Source organism: Henckelia pumila, chromosome 2, assembly GCF_033568475.1.
Source record: "Henckelia pumila isolate YLH828 chromosome 2, ASM3356847v2, whole genome shotgun sequence".
Classification (NCBI taxonomy): Eukaryota; Viridiplantae; Streptophyta; class Magnoliopsida; order Lamiales; family Gesneriaceae; genus Henckelia; species Henckelia pumila.
Genome location: NC_133121.1, coordinates 78222834 through 78249382, shown reverse-complemented (window position 1 = coordinate 78249382; position 26549 = coordinate 78222834). Strand labels below are relative to the sequence as shown.

The following is a 26549-nucleotide window of genomic DNA, read 5'->3' as shown; positions in this document are numbered from 1 at the left end:
ATCACTAGTTGGTTTTGTAAACTGATTTGTTTTCTAGTGATTATTTCTCCATGAGGCATCGCGCAAGTACTTAGTACTTGTGCATAAATATATTTGTGTTATTTATTATTTATTTTAGTTAATTATTCCGCTGCGTAGTGTGTCTTAAAGTGTTGAAAACATTAAGAGATAACACTTACTCTGAAATTTATTGTTGGTATTTCCTGATCGAAACTATCAAAACCCTTACAAATAGTCACTTTGCAACTAGCTGCCAGTACTTGGCAAACTAAATGAAAACCAATTTTGCGAAGCAAATGAAACCCAAAGGACCTACATCTTTGCTCACCAAAATTGATATAATAACATACTTTTATGAACTTTTCTTAATCGAATAAATAATTACGTGTAATTTGACAATCTAAAGATGTCGATGACAAGGATCTTGTGTAGTGAATTTTATGATAAAAAAAATATAACTGGCTTACATACAAAGGAGTTTAGGCCAATTACCTGAACAAACTTTGATCCTATTGATTGATGTGTGGACTTGTATGGTGAAACTAAACTACGAAAAGCAACGAGTAAATACACCATATGAATATAACTATAAGTACGTCGTACCAGACTTTAACCCAAGAAATTATTTGAAGTGTGAATGATGATTTATTGATGAATCAGTTTAATGGTTAAGAATTATTAAGCCACAAACACATGTAACCAAATTTCATGCTCGACTTTACATCACGTATGAAAAAATAATAATAATTAAATCACATAATATTCGAGAATTTACAATATGAATTTTAAACTTTTCTCTCGAAGAAGGACGCCATTGGAGGATGTTTCGGAGCCGTGCCTTTACCTTAAAGAAGACAGCAATCGAATCCCTCCAAGATCGAAAGCAAATGCCAAATTTTAAAAAACCAAACGGTTCTGTTTCGCACTCGGGAACAGTTTCGGTTTTACTTTGGTTCCCGACGATGACCGCTAAATTCGGTATCAACTATCAAGTGCACTAGGTCAAGTAATAGTAAGTGGACAATAAGTCCAAGTATCGATCCCACAGAGACTGTAGTCAATTATCAAGAATTAATTATTTAACTTAATCTAGACAAAAATAATAAAGAAGATTGCGATGAATTAAATAAAAAATTATTTACTAAAACAAATAATAAATAAAGTAGTTGAACGATAAATTTAATTAAAACTAGACAACCAAGACACATGAAGGTACCAAACAAATTATGCAAACAAGTGGCAATTCTAGGATCCAGATTTAATTTTAAATCACGACGAATCCTTCTAATTTATTTAACAATCTATTTATAGAACAGTTAAACCTATTCAAATATTGACGGATCAATCTTTCATAATTCAAATCAAATTCAAATGCATTGAGAAACTTGAGAATTCAGTTTTCACCTAAAACCGCATACTGAAACCGAATACTATTTCTAGTTGGTTTAACCATATGTCAATTATTGGACCGATCAAAATCAATTCCTAATCTGTCGACTTAGAATCAATTAACAAGCAAGTAAATAATTGACCAGATCATTCATATGAACAAAATATAAATTCAACAATCAATAATCTTAATAAAAATCTAAAACTCCCAAATCAATATCCAAATATTTGACATAAAATTGTTCGGTCCAATCTCGTCGTCTTGGTTGAAGAAATACTAATCAATAATTGAAAACAATATTCAAACAAAAGTTTTAATCAACAAAAACTAAGAAATAAAAGAGAAGAGAATAGAAGAAAAATCCCCAATCCTCTAGCCTATCCGCCTTCTCTCTGCGTTGTGATGTCCGGAGCCCTTCATCTAATGATAAAAAGCCTATTTATACGCCCCAAATCTTCAAAAGATTGCATCCTTCGCGACCAAAAATTTATCAAAAATAAAACTCTGTATGTATTTCTCGCTCGAGCGAGACATCTTCTGTTTCGTCATTTTCCCTACCCATATTTCTCGCTCGAGCTCGTAAAGGTGCGCTCGAGCGAGCTGTTTTCTGCCCCAAATCTAAAAATTTCGCGACATGCGTGGACCCTATGAAATGTCCGTGCCTGGGTCGGTGCATACCCCCTTTACAGCGCGTAGTTTTCTTGAAAAAATCATATATCGAGTTCTAGCCGTCGGATCGAGCTGAAATTTGGACAACATCTTCAAAACATCTTGAACTTCATTTTGAACGGTAAATATTGGATTTGCATCTCTCTAAAATAAAAAATGATTTTTGAATCATGGCTGCTCCGTAATTCATTTTTCAAAAATCCATTTTCCTACAAAATTAACCCCATGAGTGAAATGCACATATAAAAAATAAATCACATAAAACACACATAAAACAATATGAAAGCATGCAAAATAACTATAAAAACAACACCAAATTATGCACACAAAATGCAGTTATCAGGCGACTCGGGCGGTGGCCATTTTAGAACCGAAGGGAAACATGTAGGCTAGATCAAGGATGGTTGGCTCACACTAATTTTAAGTGCATCAAGCCAATTATACGGAATACCCAAAACAGGTTCGATTGGGCGAACCACGACTTCCTCGGGAAAATATTGAATATAGATGCGACGATCAATGCGGCTTTTTGGACTGAGAGATGCGCCTGTGAGTTGGCTACGCGTTGGTAGGTTGGACTTGGCCTGGCAGTGGCTGCAGACGGTGCTGCGAAGCGACTTTCAGGCGGTGGTTTGGGTGAAGACGGGCTTGTAACGATTCTTCCATACCAATCAAGAAAAGACAAATTTTATTCAATCATTGAACTACTACTATCCAAGCGATATTATGTATTTTGATATTGTTGCCTATATTCTAATGTATATGATGTTCTCTTGCGAGAAAATTTCAATGATTTTGAAGGAACGGTGTTGGATGGTGTGTATTCCGTGAAGTGTATGTCGTTCTCGACAAGTTAGAAGCATGGTTTGGGTACAAGGATTTGAAAGAGTCAAAAATATGATTTTTGTGTTGATCGGTGATGTGCGTGTTTTTTTAGTCAAAATCTTTGGTATGGTTTGTTTGAAGGGTGATTTGATGACTAAATGAAGTCTAAATCATAAAGAAAATCATTTATTGTGTATGTGAATGCATTAATTCATAAATTTGTGTGTGTACCTCCAAATGAGAAGAAAATCACACAGGTGGTCTGGACCACCCACGCAGGTGTGGGTAGTCCGGCATTTTTTTAGACCACCCACATGAGAGGGCACGACTGTGTGGGTGCCCACTACAGGGCAACCTAGCCCACGGGAAGGGGACGTGGCCATGCCCCCTAGGTACGACTGATGTTTTAAACATTTTTTATGGTCCATTTATGTCCTTTAACATGTAGGTGAGGGTCCAAGTGTGGTCTTGTATGCATGATGTATGAAATGTCGTCAACAACTTACGTGGATCGCTAACTATATGTAATGTATGATTGTCTAAGTATTTCTACCCAGGAAAGTTTTTTAAGTATGAAAGCATGATATTTATGAAAAGTTAAGGGACGTTCTTGCTTTCTTTTTAAATAGAATGAATGTCTTTTTAAGCATGAAATTTTTAAGAGCATGATATGAATGAACCTGACATTAATGATTTTCATTTACGAATGTTTTATGAAAATGAAAGAAAGAAGTATGAAAACGTAATATTTTGATGTTTACGTGTACTTGTGCTGACAGTACGGGACTGCTGCCCCAGGATGAGCTCCGGAGAGGGTCTTTTAGGCTCACTATGCTCGGATGATGAAGGTGAAAATGAAGAAGTAATTGGTTTAAACGATAGTCATGAGGCTGAGTAGTCAAGGATAGGGTGGGAAAAAAAATACTGAATTTTCGGTATACCGAGGTCATCGTATCGAAAAAATATCGAATTTACCAAATTTTCAATATACCAAAAATTCGGTACGGTACGGTAACGATACCGACTTTTTCGATACAGTAACGGTATGAAATTTGAAAATTTTGGTATATACCGGTATACCAATATACCGAAACAATATATAAAAATTTAAAAATATATAATGTTTTTAAACAATAAATTTATAAATTTTAAAAAAAAAATAAGGTTTTTTTTCGGTATAAAACGGTATATACCGATATCGTACCGAAATCTCGGTATACTATAAAATTTTATTATAATCGATATACTAGTTATATGTACCAAAATTTTTGATATACCGAAATGTTCGAAACGGTATCGGTATAAAAAATTTTATACCTTAGTTTTTGGTATGGTATAAGGTATACTTTTTTCGGTACGGTACGGTATGCTAACCCTAGTAGAGGAGAGGAGAAGATTGCATGGCATGGCTGTCCAAGAACCTTATGTCAAGCATGTACATGAAATTTTATGTATTTTATTTATGTTATGCACGTTTTATTTGGAATCATGTTTTAATACATCGCTTTTAGGATTTAACATATTAGTTTCAAGTTTTATATGCATGATGAAGTTTTGACGTTCCCTCATGGGATTTATGTAATTGTATGTTAACATCATTTCGTTCAAGGAGATTTTACACAAGGTTTGAATCATTTGAATGAATTTAATTTTATACATGGTATGTTATACTTGCAAGCAAGAGGCATGTTTTACAAAATAAAAAATATTCCGCAATTTCTGCATCATATTTTCATAAGCGTGACTGAAGAGTACGAGACATCACATAAAAAATCTCTTCTTTTTATATATCATACGTTATTTAACCTTTTGGGCTAATTTCATACATTACCCTTGTGAAAACACGAGATTGCTGAAACCCCCTATAATTGTTAACTCCTTGTATTTTTAAATTTTGATCACAAACACCCTTGAAAACATGTACGGACAAGGGAGTGAATGTTCAAAATTTGAAAATATGAGGATGTATGTGCTCAAGATTTGAAAACACATAGAGTAAATAGATCATTCTTTTTTCATAAGAGAATTTTTAGCAACCTCGGGATTTAACAAAAATGATGTATAAAATTAACCCTAACCTGTTTTTAAACATGATCATTACAGTGCGAAAAAAATCTTGCAAAAAAAGTTGAGTTGGTCACAGTAAAATGAACCGAAATGTAGTAAATGTAAGAACACAAAGATTTTTTAGAAGTTCAGAGACTAAGCTTATACGTTTCCTCTTCTTCTATTTCTAGAAAAATTTCCACTAGATGATTTTGATGTATACAACCACTTTTACAAACCCAAATACTCAATCCAACGGACTTTCGATTAGATCTCCAAGTAACAGCCTATAAAAACTCTTTCTAAATCGGAACACTTTTGAATATGATGCGAATCTTGGATGTATGGAAGGCAAACACAACTATATTAAAATCGTACCCTCAATCCAATAACAAAAAGATTCTTTAATTTTGTCCCGACCTTTTGAACAAGTAAGTTTCGGATATCCACCTCTAGTTGAACCCGTAACTAGCAACAGATAATCACGAGGATAAACAATTAATCACAACGGAACCTTCAGAGGAACCTGTCTCTGACAATCCACGAAGATAATCAATTGACAAACGCCACAAAGTTTATGAAACTTTGATAAGTTTGATTTTGATAAAAATAAAGCAAAGCTTTGACAACATTTTAGAGAGAATTTTAAACTGATAAAAATCAATAATATGAATTATGTTATTATTATCTCATGAATGAGAAGTTTACAATATATTAAAAAAAATAAACTAGAAATCCTAATAGAATTAGACTAAAGATTTCCTAGTTGGATTATAATTCCAAAATCCTAAAGATAATGCAAAATATATCTAAAGATATCAAAGATATCATCTAGAAGTTTTCTAATAGACTTATAAGACTCAAAAATAACACAAGATATCAAAATATATCAAAAATCACGCACACACACAAACATGCTGAAGTGTGTGTAAAACGTGAAGGCGCGGGCGCGCAAGGATGAGGCGTGAGCGCGCATGGCCGTCTGTCCAACAACTTCAAAATTCACTCGGATGCACAGGCTTCTCGGCCATGTCACTTATTTTTGTGTTTGCTTTGATATTTTTTCCACTTTCTTGACTTCTTTGGACTTCAATAACATTATAATAACCTCCAAAATAATATCCAAGCATTCCAACTTGGTTTCCATCTAGTCCAAATCCTTCAAGTCTCGACGGCAAATTACGGAGCAAAGAACAATATGAATCTTCGAGCGCTTTCTAGATTCATATCAGAATCGAATTACGAGAACAATAACAATTCAAATTTCAGAGCTTCGAAAGCTTGAAGTGTAGCACGGTTTGATCACAAAGTTGATCTGATATCACAGTAGAGGTGCAATAGTAGCTTGAATATTAGAGTTTGATTCTTGTAAATACTTTTAAACTTAGTATGGAAGCTTTTCAGAGAATTATTTATTATTTTTTTTGTTATTATTGATTTTCAAGTATTTATAGACAAAAATCCAACGTCCATAAAAATAGTCGATGCAAGTTTGTTCCAAAAATAACCAATAATGAAACAAAGCATGCCGTGTATAATTGTCTTCTTTCCAAGAATAGTACTATGGCGCGGGGTTGTTTGGATTGTAACTAAATACGAAAACCAACGACACAATTCAAACTTTGTTTTTATTTCCAGCTAATCGGATATCTTTTTGAAGTTTGAATGATCAATGTTTTGAATTGTTCTGCTTTGTCTTTGAGTAGATTGATCTGATCCGGTTTGATTAAAAATTAATGTACGGGTTAGATCAGCTCAAAATATGTAACTGATTTTCTTCTTTCCAGTTTGATTAAAACTTAATGTACGGATTCTCAAAAAAAAAAAAACACTTTTTTTCGGGTTAGATCAGTTCAAAATATGTAACTGATTTTCTTCTTTCGGATATAACTTATCAGATCAATTTTCATTTTAATCAGATAACTTATTATCTTTTGACTTCGATCTCTTACAAGTCATTCTGATATGCTCTTTTCATTCAGGTCAATTTGTCTTTGTTCAGATAGCTTTAGTCATCACCAAAACATGGTAGAAGTAATTCTTTTAATGAAAGAGCGCCGAACTCTTGAAGACTATAAAGAAAGGTAAGGGTAGCTTTTGTTCAATCAAGATTTTTGCATTAAGAGAGACCTCCATGGCTTGCTTATTCGAAAAGTCTATACGAAGTGATTAAATAGTGGTACAGTCGAGAGATATGACACTTGATAACGACTCCAAACAAAATCATCTTCAAACATTTATGATGTACCAGAATAGAATCCAGAAACTTGCCATAATCACACAAATAATTGGGATTCAAGCCCTTGGATCGAATCATCTGAAAATGTCAAAATTCGGTGCCCACAAAATATCAAAACAAGGCAAAAAAACCACTCATATTCCACACCCACGATTAATTTACAGCAAACCAAAAATTAAAAAGAAAGGGTAGCAAATTTTTTTGCTTTACTGTGTAGTTACCTTCCATACCCGAATACAAGCATCCTCACCAGAGCTGACAACATGGTGGTCATCAGCAAAAACTAATCCATAAACTCCACCCAAATGCGCTCCCTTGATAGTTATTCGACTTGAAGCTGGCTTGTCTACTTCATAAATGATAACACAAGTATCGAGTGATCCAGTGGCAACCATGCTGCTATCAGGAGACCAAGCCAAGCAGTTTATTCGGGCTGTGTGGTATAGCATATTTTTAAGCTTTACCTGGAAAAGAAGCAAGACCAAGAAGGGGAATAGTGAGGAGGCATGAATTCCATTTTATTGTAAATCAACTTGTTGAAGTTTTAAAAACGGGCATATGGAATATTCACATAAAAACCAAAGGACCTAAAGTAAACCAAAGGACCGTACAATAACCTAAATGTTACATTCAGATAGCTACCATATAAGATAATGGTGAGCAGATATTGTCTAGAAAGGCTTAGCCTTTCATGTATCTGTGATGACTCCATCAAGGAATCAAACTTCTGATATTGGCTCCGATAACTTGTAAAACCAAGCACTCATTCCTAGACTCTCGATCCTTCAGACACTAAAATTACATGAAGAGGAAAGTCAGCAAAGACATTTTTATCTGCAAGACACCATAATGTTCCAAGGTACCAGCAATTGTACATGCATTCCAACTTGTGCATTAAAGATATAATTCACACTTCAATGGAAACTGCTCCAACAGAAATATAATCAGGCTAGAAATCGTTTCAAGTACAAAGGAAAAGATAGAATGACAGATACTTCCAGTTTATAAGATAAACTGAATCTTTATAACTCTTGTGAAGGTATATAGGTCTTTTCATTATCCCCTCTCTTTATCATGAAATCAGGCTTTGCGTTTTCCCAAAATGATACAATGGCCAATTGTGTGTGAACTTTTACAGGAAACACAAAAAAAAAAAGAACCTGAAGTTGAAGAAAGCCTACTGCTGTTCGTCCATTGCAGGAATACTTATCCATATCCAATTCACAGACGAACAATTATATCATTATAAGTTACCAAAGAAATGTTGGTCATTGTGTCAGACACCAGGTAAAGTAAGTGACCATAATTCGAGATGCATATGAAATTTATTTATGATTAGTTCAGACATTAAAACAAACTTCACAATCATAGTTTTCACAACCTTGCATCAGAAGATATCACATCAGCAATAAATCATGAATTTCTTTTTACCACGTCATATTGTGAACTCAACAAAAAAGAGTCAAGGCAATGATTTTGCACCTCTCGGGAAGCACAATCCCAGACAACAGCTTCTCGGTTAGCATCTACTGATGCAAACATGGAAACATCTGGAGAATAACGAATGGCGGTGATAGCTCCACGATGCTTCTCAAGTACAGCCTCTTCTTTCAGTGTATCACCAGTGACAGAATATACATGCAGCTTTCCATCCTCACCACCCACAATAGCTTCATTTCCATCAGGAGCAATTGTGCATGCTGCCACAGTAAAACCAAGGACAACGGTGGAGACAACTTTCGCACCACGAAGTATGATTACACCGGTATCAATTGAAACCAATGCAAGATCGGGAGAAAGAAGGGAAACACTCAAATCCTTCGGCTGATTGCCAATATCAATGCATTCTGCATCCCCACATTGATCTCCATGGAGAGGAACTCTCCAAACCTTTGAGGATAAAAAGAAGAAAAAGAAAGCATTAAACCCAAAGCACCATAATTTATAACCCTAAAAATAATAAATACAGGCATAGCTTTGTATTCTTCCTTGGTACCTATCATGTGTACGTGCAATATGTTCCCATAAAAACGAACAAGTATTAACATTGTAATGATAGCTGTAGGCACTACCGGTCAAGAATGTTAAAATTAATATAATTATATTGAAACTACACACGCATCCCATTATCCACCCTGATTTAAGGCATATGCAATAATTTATAGCGCATTAGCGCTATACACAATATTTCTCTAAAGTCTAAACATATCTCAGGTAAATAGGATCAACGTTGGCATCATAAACAAAAGCTAGTTCCTCAACCAACCACCTGATTCTGAAGCATGTACTTCGATAACTCGAGTGCAACTTCACACATTTTAAAGGAAAAAAACTCAACCTATTAAGAGTAGATGAAAAGGCTCATAAATTAGTCAATATTAATTATATACAAGTGAAAGAAGCAGAGAAATCTCTATTTTACAATTCAAAATATATATGTATGGACTATAAAAGAAAGGGTCGAGAGAAGAAGATATACGCACACCAAAGAAGTCAACTACCAGAAAAGTTATGGGGAAAAACTGATGGAGAAGCCAGCTGGCCAACAATATTTTTAGATGAAATTTCAGCTTTCCGAGTAACATTTTTATATTGCACAACATTGAATTCAAAAGGTCAAAAACTAAACCTTCCCAACCATTTTAGCATTTTAACTTGAAACTCCATGTTTGATAACATTTATTTTCGCATCTTACCTAGTCCAGTGTGAAAAAGTATTGTTATCCAACATAAATTAACAGAAGGACCCAAAAATCCATTATCCAAGTTTAATTCCACATCATGTTTCTTTCAACTGAATATAGATATAAATTTCTCTGCGAACAGTTGGAGATTGAGATAATTAGATTGATTTTCTAAGTATTTAGGTTGATAACATGTACCTTTGTTTAGCATAGATTAAGGGATTAGATGATTAGAATCCCAAAATTATAGTGATAGTATTTCCTAAAATTCTCCTTGTAAAGTAAATAAATAGCTGTGTGAACTGTAGAAATAATATCAGAATTTTACCATTTCTTCTCACATGGAGCTTGGAGCATTTGAAGTTAAGAATGCTTTCCTTCATGGCACCTAGGAGGAAGAAATTTACATGGAAATCCCACCAGGATTCAAAGAGAATGCCAAAAACAATAAGATGTGGAAACTAAAACGGCTTTATATGGTCTCAAGCAATCAACCAAGGGCATGGTTTGGAAGATTCATTCAAGTAATGCTGAAGTCTGGATACAAGCAAAGTCAAGGAGACCACGCACTGTTTTTCAAGCACTCAGATTCAGGGGGAGTCACAATCCTCCTACTATAATGACAGGTAATGAAGAGAAAGAAAAACAATTCCTAAGAAGATGTTTGACAAAAGAATTTGAGATAAAGGAACTTGGGAGATTGAAATACTTCCTAGGGATTGAAGTGGCACACTCCAACAAAGGTATCTTCCCTTCACAACAAAAATATGTCACAGATTTGCTGAAGGAAACTGGTATGCTATCTTGTAAACCAGCCCAAAAACCGATAGATATCAACCATGGGTCGGGAGAAGTAACTGAATAGCCATTGGTTGATAAAGAAATGTATCAAAGGCTGGAGAAAACTCAAATATTTATCACACACAAGGCCTCATGTTGCATATGCAGTAAGTCTCTAAGTGTTTTAAGTCAATTCATGCATGACCAAGGGATGGTCATTTGCAAGCAGTCCACAGAGTGCTAAATTATTTGAAGTCAAGCCCTGGCAAAGGAATTCTGTTCAAAAGAAATTATGGATATGGTCTTGAAGGGTGGATACGGATGCTGACCATGCGGGATCATCTATAAGAAACAAAATGTAGTGGCACGTTCGAGTGCAGAAGCAGAATTTAGGGCGATGGCCTTGGGGATTTGTGAGCTCTTATGGATCAAAATAATCCTAGATGATCTCAAAATCAAATGGGAAGGGCCTATAAAGAAGTTGTGTGACAATAAATCAGCTATCAATATTGCTCATAATCCCATGCAATATGATGGAACAAAACATGTAGAGGTGGATGGACATTTCATGAAGGAGAAGATTGATAGTGGACTCATTTGTAGACCATATGTACGTACCAGTGGACAATTGGTTGATGTACTCACAAAGGGACTCAACCATGCAGCTTTTCAAGACATTATTTCCAAGCTGGGAATGGAAGATCCATATTTACCAGCTTGAGGGGGTAGTGTCGGAGATTGAGATATTTGATTTATTTTCTAAATACTTATATTGATGCAGGCAATAAAATTGACTACCTGAATCTGATTCAGGTGGTCCACCAAAATTATCTCAGTACCCATCATATATTGATAGCTCGTATCCTTGATTAGCATAGGTTAAGGGATTAGATTATTAGAATCCCAAAATTATAGCGATTGTATTTCCTAAAACTCTTCCTTGTCAATCAAGTGTATAAATAGATGTGTAAACTGTTGAGAAATAATATCAGAATTTTACCATTTCTTCTCACAAACAATATTTTGGTTTGCTTGAAGTGAAAAGATACTTCAGGGCTTGGCCTTGATCCAATAAATATTTATGAATGAAAGATTCACTCACCTGAATGGAGCTGAATACAAGCAGAGAAAAAATTTAGTTCTTTTTTTTTAACTTGATAGAATTTAGTTCCGTTTTTAAGCAATACCATAGGAAACAGAGGAGGAAATGAGGAAGCTTTAATAAACAAATCCCGTGATCAGTAATTAATTTTCTATCATATCTCCCATTTTCCATATTTTTTACCTCTCTTTCTCATGAATCCTTTCGAAAGATTAAAAAAAAAAGAAAAAAATTAGTTTGCAATCCTGTATGTGTGATAAAATTCCTCGGGATTTAAACTTTTAGGACTTCTTTTTTCTTGGGCTGAATATGATACAAAAAGAACAGTTTCATATCAATCAATGAAAAACCAAATCCAATTACATTATTTCCTCAATAGATAAAAATTTATAAATATATTCTTCATGAATCAAAATCTAAATAAATATGAAAAAGACTGGAAATGGCAAATAATTCATTAAAGACCAAAGATGCAGGAAGCAGATGCCAGGGAGAATCAGGCAGTGCACATCTCTTTTGAGGTTAAATTTACTTTGTAGTTTGTTCACAAGGTCACTTCCCTACTCCCTGCCACAAAATCACCATGTACCCAAATCCTCAAGGTTGCACTCGGATTGATAGATTTGATTTGATAATGGATTTCAAATTACACTGATCCTGGGTGCATTTGAAACCCACCACAATTGCTATTAAAATAATATAAATTGATATTTGAGTAATTTTTTCATTTGACAGGAAACTCATATATTAATATTAATTAATAAACAATGTTTTTTTATTATATTCATTTCACTTTTGTCAATTCAAGCAAGTCAAGGAACTTGAAATCAATTGATTTAAATCCATCGTATCAAATTTGGCAATAAAAACACAACATAAGGGAACTCGAGTACATTATACCTCAACTCTCCAAACAAAAGTACTATAATGCAAATTGAACGCTTACCATGGATTTATGTAACTTGTAAATAATATATCTATGGATTCTCGCACTTTAATCTCGAAAAGCTTCGTGATCTTGAAATAGTCCTAGGAGCATATGTGACACTCATACTGTTAGGCTGAATGGTTACTTGGCCACAAGGATTTAGAGATATGACACAATCAAAAGCACTTATGAGCTAATATTGGTTGAACAAACTGAAATAGGAAATTTTTTCCCCGAGTCCAGAGATGAACTGTAATAACCCAAGTCCTTGTTTGAATAAATTACAATTTAAGACATGATTAAAGAGTTGTTAATTAAGCATTGTTAATGAATCAATTAATTGAGGATCAGCATGTGGGGATCCATCAACGAATCTACTTCAGATTATCTTATCCGAAATAATCCAACTAGACGAATGAGATTGTGACATGTGTCACATAAGATAAAGTTCAGATCTTCTGAACTAGTCTGGATGCACCCTATAAACAGAACATTGGTTTTCTTCACCGATTTCCCTCAGCTTTCTCTCTCAAGTTCTAGCCATATACCTTAGGTTTTCTAGCCAGTTCTAGCGCAGTTTAGTGTTGAAAAGCTTCGGAGCTAGTGTCGGCTTGAGGAGGGGTCACCATAGGATCGAGACGTCATCAGCGGGCTAACGACGGACGCAGGTATAACCCTAAAGCCTTCAGTAGTGAGTTTAGGGTTGGCAAAGGGGCGGGTTCAGGGGGTTTTGTCAAACCCGAGACCTGCCCCGCAAAGGAAAAATATTAAAATAGGACCTGGACCCGCCACCTGCTATTTTTAGACCCGCCAGGCTCAAAACCCAGTCGTGAACCACTAACATTTAATTAAAAGAAACTTAAATAAATTATTATTTATAAATATATAAATATATGCACATACATATATATTATAAGAAATATATATAATATGTATAAGTCCATATTTATATATTTTGTGTATATACATATATACAATATATATTTAATATAATAAATAAAAAAAGTATTATACCATTACAGTATGCATATATATTATATTAGAAGTTTTCAGTTGCCCAACAATTCCTCCCCATTCATGCCCGACAACTAAAATCCGGTGGTGGGTTTTAGTGATGCAAAAAATCAAAATAAAAAACAACTAAAACCCTCCACCGTGTTTTAGTGGTCGGGGATGAAATGGGGAGTAATTTGTTGGGCAACTGAAAACTTTTCTATATTATATATAATATATTATACATATATAAACATATACATACGGGGCGGGTCCACTCAAACCCAAGACCCGTCTCCGGGCCCGTTGACCTGGACCCGCCCCGAAACCCATTTCACCGGGTTTGAACCCGTCCCAGACGGGGTGGGTTTGACACGGTGAAACCCGTCCCAATGACATCCCTGGGCCGTAGTTGTTAAGGGCGCAAGGCGCACTAAGGCGCAAAGGGTCCTGGAGCCTGAGGCGCAAGGAGCAAGGCAAGGCGCGCGCCTTATCGAAGCAAGGCGCAATAATTATTTTGCAAAAAAATATATTTATTTAATGATATTATATGACAAAAAGCTATTATTGAAATAATTAATCTAAGCAAAAATATATCATATCACAAAAATTATTTATCTATTACTGCTATTTCATTGTAAAGTACATAAATCTTTCATTATTCGTATATTTATGAGTTACTTTTACTTTTCTAATCTAGAATACTCATATATTATTTTTAGTATGCTATCTGTAGTTAAGAAATCTGTTATTACTAGCAGATTTTTTCTTTACTTTTATTTTTCTTTTTTACCATATTAGTGTAGGGATTTTCTCTACTAACTTGTCCGGTCAATCAATTTAGATTCTAGTTTAAGGCAGATTGACAATTTAGATCCTAGTTTATAGTTGATATCAATCTATCGATAAATGTAAATTTAAATATTTTGGGAAATAGAACCTCAATTAAATGTTCTTTAAATTAAAAAAGGGAAAATATATGACTTTCCTTAAGCCCATTTATTTTATTCTAGGGTTTGATAGACTTTCCTTTCTTATCTTAAAATTTAAAACACAAAAAAAATTATAAAAAACAGAAAACAAATTGAGGCGCGCCTCAGTGGGCTTCAAAGGCGAGCCCAGGCGCGCGCCTGGGCTCGCCTTAGTGAATCGCTGTGCCTGGGATGTGCTAAGCCTGGTGGCGCCTCTCGCCTTGCCTCTCGCCTTTGACAACTATGCCTAGGCGGGTTCAAACCCGGTGAAACCCGGCCCAATGACATCCCTAAGTAAGTTAAGAAGCATGTTTAGTAATTCTGGATCTGGTATGATAGTAATTTCAGTATGTTGGTATTGTTTAGGTTCAGACGAGTAGACTTTTGTCGGATTGTTTAGTGAGGTACTTGATGTACTGACTGAGATATCAAAGCGCAGTATCCACACTTATATACTGCATTTTTTTCTGTTGCATTATTCATGATTTATTGTTTTGGCATATTGTGCATGACATATCATGTTGGACCTGATATTTTTGAAATATACCTCGTTTGTTAGGGCCACTCAGCCCTGTTCTATATTGTGGACGGTTGAGTACTGAGAGCTACAGCGTTCGACGTACCCGCTGGCTCTGATGACCTTGGACATTGTAGGTCTACATCTTGTTGATGAGTGTGGGAGAAAAAACTTGCCTAGGGCAGATCAGAGACAACACACTCAGGCGCCACTAGACTGAGGGTTCTAGACTTGACCTTGATATCCGAGCATATTGCATTTACATGCATCATATCGGTTTATATATTCGTACATTTTCGTATTGAGCGATTTTCACTCACGCCCTTGTTTTCATCTTGGACATCCCATTCCACGGGGCAGGTCTTAGGTTGGACGGCTCGGACGGCCAGGGCAGTGGCTAGAGCAGTTGAGTTCTCGGTGGTGATACGGTTGAAGTTTACTTGATTTCTCGCATTCTAATGCAAGATTGTGATTACTGTTATGGTTGTATTAATATTTAAGATTGAGATTATCGTCTGCTTTCGTTTGGGGTTGTAAAAATACTTAAGCTGTTTTCGTTATTAATTTGATGTTGTTAAGTTTAATTATGCATGCTTATTAGTCTGTTTAGTAATGGCTCGGATAAGGGTGCTACATGAACTGTGTATACAAACAACCAACCTTAACTAGATGCTAGTTAGTCTAAACTAGTCTCATTACTTGAGGACACAAATAACCGAATTACCACCACCATTCTTGTGAGAACCAAGAAATTTCCCCTCAACTGGAAGAACTCACTCAACCGATTCACTTCTGTTACCACGCTCAACTGCTCAGTTATGGGTTGAACAAGTCCAAACCCACTACCCAAGATTTTAGAGCCCATGAACCCACAAGTCCACTACCCTTGATTCAAGGGCCTCAACCTACTAACCGAACGTGAAAGCAGTAGAAACTCTCTTATAAATAGCAGAGAGTTTGCAGCAGAAATCACACAAAATCTAAGCAAAACCAAAAACAAACTCTGAGAGAATTTCGAGGCTCTCTAGGCAAAGTTGGAAGTGGTTGAAGAACCAGCACATGACTGGTCAAAGCAGAGGCTATTTTCGAAGCATTCTCGGCCCTAAGTTCAAAGTAGCAGCCAACCACTTGTGGTGATTGAAAGCAAATTTGAAGCAGCTACGTTAGGTGACCAACCGAAACCAAGAACCAGCAGCGAGTTTATCGATTTGGAAGTTCAAAATTTTCAACCATTTAATTCAAAACTCAGTTTTAACAAGTGGGATTATTTGATGTGTATGTTCTTGGATAAATATGCACACTTAGGTTTCTTTTGTAAGTGGGCATTTGTACGTATATTCTTTTCTTTAATATAAAATAGCACACTTATATTTTAGTAAGTGGGCTTAGCTATGTTCTAAAACCTTGATACGCTACTATTCTGTTTTGGTGAAAATATGGATCAAATGCACATTCTTTTGAAAGTGTATGCTATGACTTATTGAATATTAAAAAGCATGTTTGAGATATTTGTTTTGCTATAAAGATTCGATTAACAAATGGTTAAGGGTAATTCCTAACCTTGAACTCAGCCCTTGTACGATGGGATAATAATAATCGAATCTTTAGCCCTCATGCGATGGGATAATAATAACCATTACATTGGTCTCACCCCATAGAAGAGCAACATATTGGGGACTGATCAGTTAAGAACCATGGAAAATGAGATGAACTTGCAACAATTATTGTTAATTATTGTTTGTATTGACATTGTTCAAGCATGCTTATTTGGAAAATGCTATCGTATTTGTATCTGTGTTTTGCTATGCACGATCGATCCCCGATTTACTGAGTGTTTCCCAAGACACTCAACTCCTTCTTCCCCAGATAGGAGCGAAGATCGGTTGGAGGAAGATGAACAAATTCTGGGGCTGGTGAACAGCCTAGCCTGAGACTTAGTTTGTTTAAGTCAAAATCAGTCAAGAACAATCTATGTTTTATTAAATTTTATGTTCAGCTACGCTTCCGCACTATTGTAAAGTTTTTTTTCTTGTAAAGACATTGATTTCATTATGAAATAGACTAGTTTTGGCAATTATAGTACCACAAGACTTGTTTTTTGAATGCGAAAGCATTGAACAACGCCGGATGTCGACGAGCCCGGCTCACGGGGCGTGACAATTCTCTTCTTCACATATTTATTTCGTTCTTCCTCTCTAGATTCTTCCAAGGATTCATGACTCTTAGGCCCTCTTTCGGAGAAAATTGTAATTGGACTTTAGTTTTTGGTATGGTGGAATATCAGAACATGGCAAGAGTAAAGTATACAAGGAGAAAAATGGAAACTGTCCAAGAAGAGAGGCATGTTTCGAAAACTCTTGATCACTTATATTTGGAGCTTCATTTTAGACAAGTGATTTGAAAACGTGTTTAGTACTTTATAACTTATAAGTTGAAAAAATTTAAAGTATATGTTTGGATAAGATTTTTGAAAAATATTTTTGAAATTTTTTAAAAGTGTTTTCCAAGTATAGTTTTTATAAAACAATTGAGATATTTTTTTATGTTTTTAGAAATGCAGGCTGTGATGGAAATCAAACATATTACTTTTTAACTTTTAAATCGTTTTTATAGAATTATTGTCCCAAAGCATATTCGTTCTTAAAACAAAAACATTTTAAAAATTTTGTAAAATACACTTTTATGAAAATGTTTTATAAGTACTTGTCCAAACGAAGTCTTGGTATCTACAAATTTTGAATGAAAGCACCGGTTTAAGCTCTGTGGTATTGTAATCTAATGTAGATATGACATAAGTCAATTGAAAAGCTATTTAAAATGTAAGTATGCAAACTGGTCAATTATTTGCTAACCTTATTGTCAAATCCGGACGACGCAATTTCTTCCTCCACAACAGCAAAACATTTGATTTGTGAAATCACCTTCCTTTCTAACTTTCCATAGTATCCAATACCTTGAACCCACTTAATAATTAACCCATCATAGCTGCAAGATAATATACATTTGGGCTCATTTTTCAGCACTGCTAGTGAATTAACATTCTTCATATGGCCAGATAATGCTAACGGAGCTTTGTCAAGATCATTGGCTGAGTACAAGAATATAGAGCCACCAAGAGAAACTGTGACAATGAAATCATTCTGCCAAAGACAGCCAACTAGCATGTCATCTACTCCACCAGAACCAGGGCAAACCAATGTTTTTGTCACCTTTCCATTATTATCCTCGGATATTTCCCATACTTTGGCAGACTTGTCTGCGGACACTGTCAACACCTGAAATTAGGTTCCAACAGTCAGTACTTACGAGCAGATAAAAGATGATGGTGGTGGTAAAATTCCGGGAGTAACATAAGCAACCCAATTTCTAATGCTGAAGAAGTACATCCACGTAGACAAATTTCTCCAAGAAGACCTAACAATTAAGATTCAAACCTCCATTCCCATTTTATTCAGTGATCCCTAACATGCAGAGAACATGAAAGTAAACGGCATACAGCTAAGTTGTTGAATTCTGCACCTGTTTTCAGCATGCACATACCATCAGAAATTCTTTGTTACTAATCAAATAATAACTTTTTAAAGCTTAAAAGTAACCGATCAGATCTTAGTCCCAAGGTCTCCTTAAGTAGTTCTTACTCTTCTTCCAGGGCCACATCAATTGAATGTCATCTACCCCCTATCTCCTACACTCCCACTCTAGCGTGGACACGCAAAAAATACCCAGGTGCACTCAAGATGCATGCAAAGAGGCAGTCCCTATACAATCACACGCACACACGCGCGCAGACGCATATCTCTATCTCTATATAATCATCATATCGTCACATATTAAAGTCGAGGATAGGTTGGTACGTTGGTATGGCGAACTTCCACTTTGTTTTGCCCTTTAATGGTTACTTAATTACCAAAATGACATCTTCCTTTTGTCCTTTGATAACTAATAATTTACGAAAATATCACGTTTATAGAATTAATTTATGTATTTACAAAAACGCCACTTCTCAAAATTGTTCTCTAATTTTTTTTTGGTTTTTCATTACAAAAGATAGACTATATTGTGTGCACCTGAGTACTAGTATTTATACAGAGAGTGAGAGAATGCAGATTATCAAACTAAATAATAAATATAGGATATTACAAACATATCGAGTCTTAGTCATTTTCAAAGAGGATCTTTCATGGAATTTGAAAGTTGAATAAAAATCATACACAAAAGATACAAAAAGAATGTGAATTAGTCATGTCCCCAAAATTGATATCCAGGAAAATTATATAAGCTTTTAGGAAGAAGGTACATCCGGCACTGTTGTTTATGTCATGATCTATTTGGAGTTCCATTGAAATAGTATCAGCACAGAGGTTGCTAGCTCTATAATGTCTACAAGGTATCACATTATCTAGTTTTGTTGCATAATGATGTAAAAAACAACTGTTTGTCCACCCAATTCCATTCTTATCGTATTGATAAAGCTAACTAACAAGGCACACTCTATCCTCATAGCAAGCTGATGCTTTCAACAGATTATCCAACTTTAAACCCAAAAAACATAATGCTAGCATAACCGTTATTGAAATTAAAAATTTATTAAAAAATTACACCAATATCAACAGTGGCAGTTAAAATTGCACTTCGGTTCTATTGCAAATCAAATGTTGTAAAACGAAATTCATGTTTCTTTCCTTTTGAAAGAGTCTTTGTTATGATAATACAAGAGTTCTAGTAACATCATGCTTTTTTTATGACTGAATTAATATTCTTACATTTTTACTGTCAAGACTCCAACTCACAGCATATATACTGCCTTTGTGACCATTCTCAGAAGACAACTCCCCAATTATTTCTCCAGTCTTGGCATCATATAGTAAACCCTTTTTGTCAGAGCTTACACTAATAAATTTAGTCCCATCTGGCGAAAAGCGAACGGAATTTACAAAGTTCGAGTGCTCCCTGCAGGCCAACATAGAAATTTAACAATGATCAAACAGACAAACCGATAATATAACTAATATGGGGTCCAAAGTAAGATGGTAAAAATAATATGATAGGAAATTAAAATTGCATCTGCTCATGAATAACAATAATGATAGTGGATGGAGTGATGTACTTCAATGTAATATGCTAGTTAATCTAAGATATAACTTCAATGTACATTAGATTCAAGGGGTAATGATGGCTATGGTGGAAGATATCAAGATATTGAAGAACTGGGTAAGGCATCATCATATGGTTCATACGGAGAAAGAGAAATCAAAAAGATTCTGAATGGATATAAATCATGATCAAAATTTTATTTATCTTTATTCCAGAAAGATAGGGAGCAGGGTTGGTTCAAATTAAGTAAAATAGCAGTTCAGAGAGGCCTACCTGTGTGATAGCTTGAACTTAAATGGAGGCCCTTCATAAAAGTTAACCAAAAAGTCCTCTCCACAAGTCACAATCCGGAAAGGTCTTGTCGGCTTAAATGTGCAACTTAAAACTCTTCTTGAATGCCCGTCAAATTCTCCAACATTGGTTCCTGAGTCCCACCTGCAAATTAAACTTGTCAGGCGAAAGAATTCTGCAAATCGATGTCATGGAACAACAATGCAGAAGAATGTCATGATTCCTTCACATAAAAGGGGGGAAAAACAGCACTATGAACATAAAAATAAAGAATGCTTACATTATGCATCTTGCGACGCAGAGTAAAGGAATGTAGAGCAAATTTGGCTAGATTAACCAAACCTTCCAAGGCATACGTTGATCATTATAAGAAATTCCTAAATTTGAAGTTAGTTTAAAAGGTTAACCAATTCTCTTTAAAAAAAATGACTGGGATATGGAGTCATAATTTCGGTTTGAAACATCAAATAACATGGGGTAAAGGAATGTCGAGCAAATTTGGCTAGGTTAACCAAGCATTACAAGGCATATGTTGATCATTGTTAGAAATTTCTAAATTTAAAGTTAGTTAAAAAGGTCAAACATTTTCTTTTTTGAAAAAAACAATGACTGGGATTTGAAGTTCATAATTAGTTTTTGGAACATCAAAAAAATTATACAATAATATATGTGTCAGTGTTTTAAAAAGCGTAGCGTTGACCCGTAGTGTTTTTCTCCATTCATAGCGTAGCGTAAATAGCGTAGCGCATTGCGCAAGCCATTCGTGCACGACAATTATTTAATTTATTTAATAAAAAAATAGAAAAATACTTATATACAGGTAAATCATTGATATAATTAGCCATTAAACCAAAATAATTGACAATTAGATGCCAAAATATAGTTTCAACATCCATATGGTCCTTTTCCACATTAACAAGACCCAGCCTTGCTTGTTTGAACCATTAATTTTGGTCAAAATATGTCAATTATGAGCCTTTAATTTTTGCCCAAATAGCCTACGCTATAGTGCTATAGCGCACGCTATTTGCGCTATAGCGCGCTTTTCCTGAGAATAGCACGCGCTATTCGAGCAAAACGCTATAATAGTAGCGCTATGTAGCGCTACGCCATAAAAATGTGTTATAGCGCGCTACGTGGCGCGCTATTTAAAACACTGAAATGTGTGTACACGTAGATCACACACACAAATATATATACATATGTACGTAATTAATTATACGCATTAGTATCCCGTGCTTTGCCTATAAAAACATTGATTAAAAAATGTGATGCAAACTTGATTTTAGTAGATACAAGAATAAGTTAACTCTAGATACACTAAAAACAGAAGTTGGCCACTTTCTCTAGTTTGGAAAACGACAGTGAGATGGTTTACGGGCATCTTTAGTTCCCTTCAAATACAAGATTGGTCCAAAAAGATGGAAAAACGCCCAAAAATATTAGCAATGAATAGGGACGATAAAGCCTTTGTATGATTCAATGTTGAGCCGATGACTACAACATTACTTATAGTGGGCCTTGAGACATAAATACAAAGTTCTAAATTTATGTACTAAAGATTTGCCTCCTGAAATATTTTAAAATCCACCTTAACAAAAATCTTGGACCCACCACCACAATTCATCTGTAGTTTTCTACCTAATAAAAAACGATCATCCAACACACTAGAAATATTGGATGCCAATGTACAGTTAATATAATGCATATTTGCTACTAGTAATCTGATTAGAAAAGGAGATTTTGAGCTTAAACTATCACCTTTTTAAAAAAGGATAACACCTTCACAAAGTCGGTTCATACACAGACAAAGAACACAGCGAGTGTAAAAGCTTTCTTCAATACAAATTCAGATGAAGTCGAAGTGACAAAAAGACACGTAGCGTGGAAGCTTACATGAAAGCGCGCACAAAGGACTTGCCCTTGCCATCTCCAGATGCCACAATACGCTGACAATCAGGGGACCACTGAAGATCATCGATTCGACCAGAGAGCACCCTGAATTCGTTCTTCAACACGAATTCATTGCGGGACCCCCAGATCCGCACCACGCCAGACACGTCCGCCGACGCGATCCACTCACCGTTGGGGGAGTACCTGGCCACCGTGGCCGGGTAAGCGTGCTCTCCGTAGACCTGCACCTCCAGTGGACGATCCAGATGTCGAATGATGACGGATCGGCCATTGCAGTAGAGGATTGAGTTGGATTTGGGGTGGCCGGAGATGAGGATGCCCCGTCCCCGCTCCGTCGACGGCACACAGGCGTACGTCTCTGCTAACTGCGCCATTGCTGAGGTCTGCGTGAGGATGTTTGTGATTTGTGAATGTAATTAATTAATTAGGAAATTGGTCTCGTGGAAGCCATGTAAATAAATTGTAATCAATCCATTCCTCCGGAGATGTCTCCAGGCTGCCACGTCCATTTGCTCTTTCACAAATTATTTTAACTATTTATATTATGCTTACATTATACATTTCATCTGATAAATTTAACACAGAAACAGACAAAAGCGAGAGGGGAATAAAAGAAAACATAATATAATTCATCAATCGAACAATGATATATAAAAATAGGAAAAATATAATAAGATCAACCACATATTCTACCAATCAATTATTCATTAGAACATCTAACCACCAACTCTTCAAAAATCACGGGGTACATACTTCCACATTATATTAATATTTTTCTTCTATCATAAATATTCCTTTTAACATCAATCTCTACTATATCTACTATTTTATCTACTATCTACTATTTTATCTACTATTTTATAAAACTTCTGTAGCATATAAAAACTAACTTGGTCTGACTTGATTACACCAATGTGATATTATCATTTTAGCCACAAAAAAACTACATTGAACTTTTCACGTTGTTGGCTAAAAAGGGCAAAATATTCATCCACCACCCACGATTTACCAACACGTTTATCTTCAAAAATCATTCATGCCTTAGATTACGCAGATCTCTTTTCCTCATTTTGCAACTTTTTTATAACAGTTTCATGCTCCATTTAGTTTCAAATTCCATTTCAAAATCGTCACGGTATGAATTTTCAGTCCTACATGTGCATCTTATGGAAATTGTGTTGTTATGTTATCTTAATCTTTCTTTTTTCAATATTTGTTACAAAATATCACTTTGAAACATGGCTTCCTAGAGCTTAGCATTGTTTGTTGCGCGTATGTATTGAAGCACCTAGAATTTGAATATGACCTTTTATGTGTTTGTTATAATGCTCCAATGAAAAAAATGGCAATGCCGTGGATGGAGCCATGAATATCAAGTACATTATTTCGATTTGTGATTACTTACTACAAAAATTATCTTTTTTTTGTATTCAAAGGTGCATTTTGCCACTGGACTTTCTACTCCTCAACTTTGTTTTACCTTATTGTTCGATTTTTTGTGTTTGTTGCAGAGATGCCATGTTATTAATCGTTGTTTTGTAGAATTGTTTTCTATTCTACAGGGGAGCTACAATTTCTATTAATTTCCAAGGTTCTATTCCTTTCCACTTTCGTATCTGCCCATTTTTCCATTCTTTATGTTGGGTTCGTTTTCGATGTGTCAATTGTATTGTTGTGTTGTATCAGTAGTTGTTCGATTTTTTGTATCACTATTTCATATTTGGAAACGATCGCCTTCAAAATTTATAATTTGTCGAGCGGTTCTGAACTGTAGGTTTTGAAAATTTTCATTTATTTTCTCAGTAAATTGTAACTCCTTTCTTTGTTTCAAGGTAAATTGGAATTAATTTCCAATAGCTTCATTTGTTTCAATTATTTCTGTCTTTTTTTTTTCAGTCGTCAAGCCACTCGGAACCGTCATGAGTTTAAAATTTCTTTTAGTAATCAAGGTAAATTGGAATTCTTTTTATAAAACTTCTGTGTCACATAGAGGTACGCTTCCATAATATGTATTCACTTTTTGTTTTTTTACAGACGATTTTTTTTATTATTATTTCATCTATATTTGATACCACCACGGAGCTCCAATTCTTATGAAACCTTTCTATTAAATACCATTTTAGCTGATCCATTCAGTTTCACGATCCACCCGCAAACCGACGTTCAGAATTTTTACTTTCTCAATGTGAGCATACATTCCGTTTCAGGTTTGTTATTCAATTAGATTTTCACCTTCTTTGTATTAACATTTTTAACTTTATTTTGTGTTCATTTAACAGTAAAAGTCAATTGTTCAAAAGCTTAGTTAATTTAGTGGTTTTTATAATTCCACCTTCATGTGTTAGATGTTTATTTTCTTGCTCAGATTTTATGTCGTACAGTCAACTTCCTAACTTCATATTTTAATTATTATTGTCTATTGTTTTTCCTTCGACATCATCATAATTCTTATTCATATTATACGTGTTTTGTTTATAGTTTCAATGGCTTCTTCTCCTCCACCCTCTACTACTAATGTTAATCCCAACAACCACCATAGATGTCAATTAAGCATAGCGCTTCAACGCATCAGAAGACAATCCATAACAGAAGAACGACGACAAGAATATCTTTCACGACATCAATCAAACTATCAACAACAAAAATATGGAATTGAGCTTCCCGATGAATCGGTCTTGAATGTGCCTAATGACGTGACTCCCAATTCGCTTGATATTTAATGTACTATACATAGATGTATACAAATTTTCAAACCCATTTATCAGTCATTGTTTTCAATTATTACTTTAGTTTTATGTTATTCAATAACATTCGCTTATTACTAATGACATCATGAAGGTGAAAATGACGGCGTGAACAACAAACACAATCAGATAGCTAGACAAAGACGACATTCAATGATCAATGATGAAAGAATTATGTATTTGGCTCAATGAAGAGTGACTTATCAGAGGAGGACCCAACGTTCTATATCTTCTTCTAACGAAGATGATCGATTTCAATTATATTGTTCACGAGCAACTTTATCTGTACGGAACACATTAGAATATAATATTTTAGAAAAATGAAACTCAACTTTATGACTTATTACTTCTTTATTTTTTGAACAAACTTAGTACTTCACTAATGCAATGCGTTTAAAAAAATAAATAACTTTTTCGTCTAAATTAATATTTTATAATTGTAGGTAACATGTAAATTAGAACTACTTTATTTCAAAATCAATTTATCTGTTATTTTTAAAGTATGTAGAAATTTTATATTTATTTCTTATATTTTTTTTAAAAAAAAACTCAAATTTATTTCTTATGTAAATATCCTTTTTGAGATAAAAATTATTCCAAAATATATATGATTTATAAATGGTATAAGTTGCAATAGTCATAACGATAATATCATTTCGAATTTTTATCCCCAATATTTTCATGAAAATTATTTAAAAATTATGTCATTATTATTATAATTATTTGCTAATATTGTGGAAAGATACAGAAGCAAGCAGAGAAATCGAAGAAAAATCATTATTCAGGTACATACATAAATATAGTAATAACATAATATAACACGAACGACATGAATACTATTATTATAATATTATAATGCACAATATACTTACAACGATGTGATATAAAACTGGTATATATTGAAATAAAGACATGTTATATTTTTTCAAATACACTTAATATAATCAAATGCATTTCTTAATTTAAAATTATTATTCAAACACTTTTACAAGTATCGCACACAACAATAGACAACACAAGTCCTAAATATTTTTTAGTAACTACGTAGCAGGTAAAACTTTACGAAAATTTGTTATCTGTAGTCATAAGTATAGATTTAATTAATTCTATTTTCTTATCTCATTCTACTTAAGGTTGTTTTTGTTTGGACAGATGACATGTTAATGCATCAATACCACAAGGATCATAAGAGATTGTGAAAAAACTTTTACAATTTCAATGCTTTGAAGAGTACATATATTAAAAAGTTTATTAAAACTCCAAGTGTTGCATTCATTGTTGGGAATTATGATAATTTTTAAAAATTCATGTTTTATATTATAATATTTTTTTATTTTGCAATTCTAACATAGGTAAAAATAA

The 26549-nt window shown here is 34.5% G+C and overlaps 1 protein-coding gene and 1 long non-coding RNA gene across 5 annotated transcripts; one reads left to right on the top strand and one right to left on the bottom strand.

The window, feature by feature from the left end:
* Positions 1 to 7175: 7175 nt before the first annotated feature.
* LOC140877102 (actin-interacting protein 1-2) lies at positions 7176 to 22980 on the bottom strand. Its single transcript, XM_073280625.1, has 6 exons — positions 22426 to 22980; positions 20512 to 20673; positions 19908 to 20094; positions 17997 to 18419; positions 8652 to 9059; positions 7176 to 7633 (listed from the first exon to the last, which is right to left on the bottom strand). Exons 1-6 carry the CDS (start codon positions 22815 to 22817, stop codon positions 7376 to 7378), a joined length of 1830 nt encoding a protein of 609 aa, XP_073136726.1. The 5' UTR covers positions 22818 to 22980; the 3' UTR covers positions 7176 to 7375.
* Positions 22981 to 23201: 221 nt separating this feature from the next.
* Positions 23202 to 25511, top strand: LOC140877103 (uncharacterized). Of its 4 annotated transcripts, none has more exons than XR_012149239.1 (5): positions 23202 to 23578; positions 23955 to 24034; positions 24340 to 24392; positions 24567 to 24650; positions 25282 to 25511. It is a non-coding gene; the product is annotated as an uncharacterized lncRNA (long non-coding RNA). The 4 variants fall into 4 exon arrangements; XR_012149240.1 differs by lacking the exon at positions 25282 to 25511 and adding an exon at positions 24922 to 25275; XR_012149238.1 differs by having other exon boundaries at positions 24340 to 25164.
* Positions 25512 to 26549: the final 1038 nt, after the last annotated feature.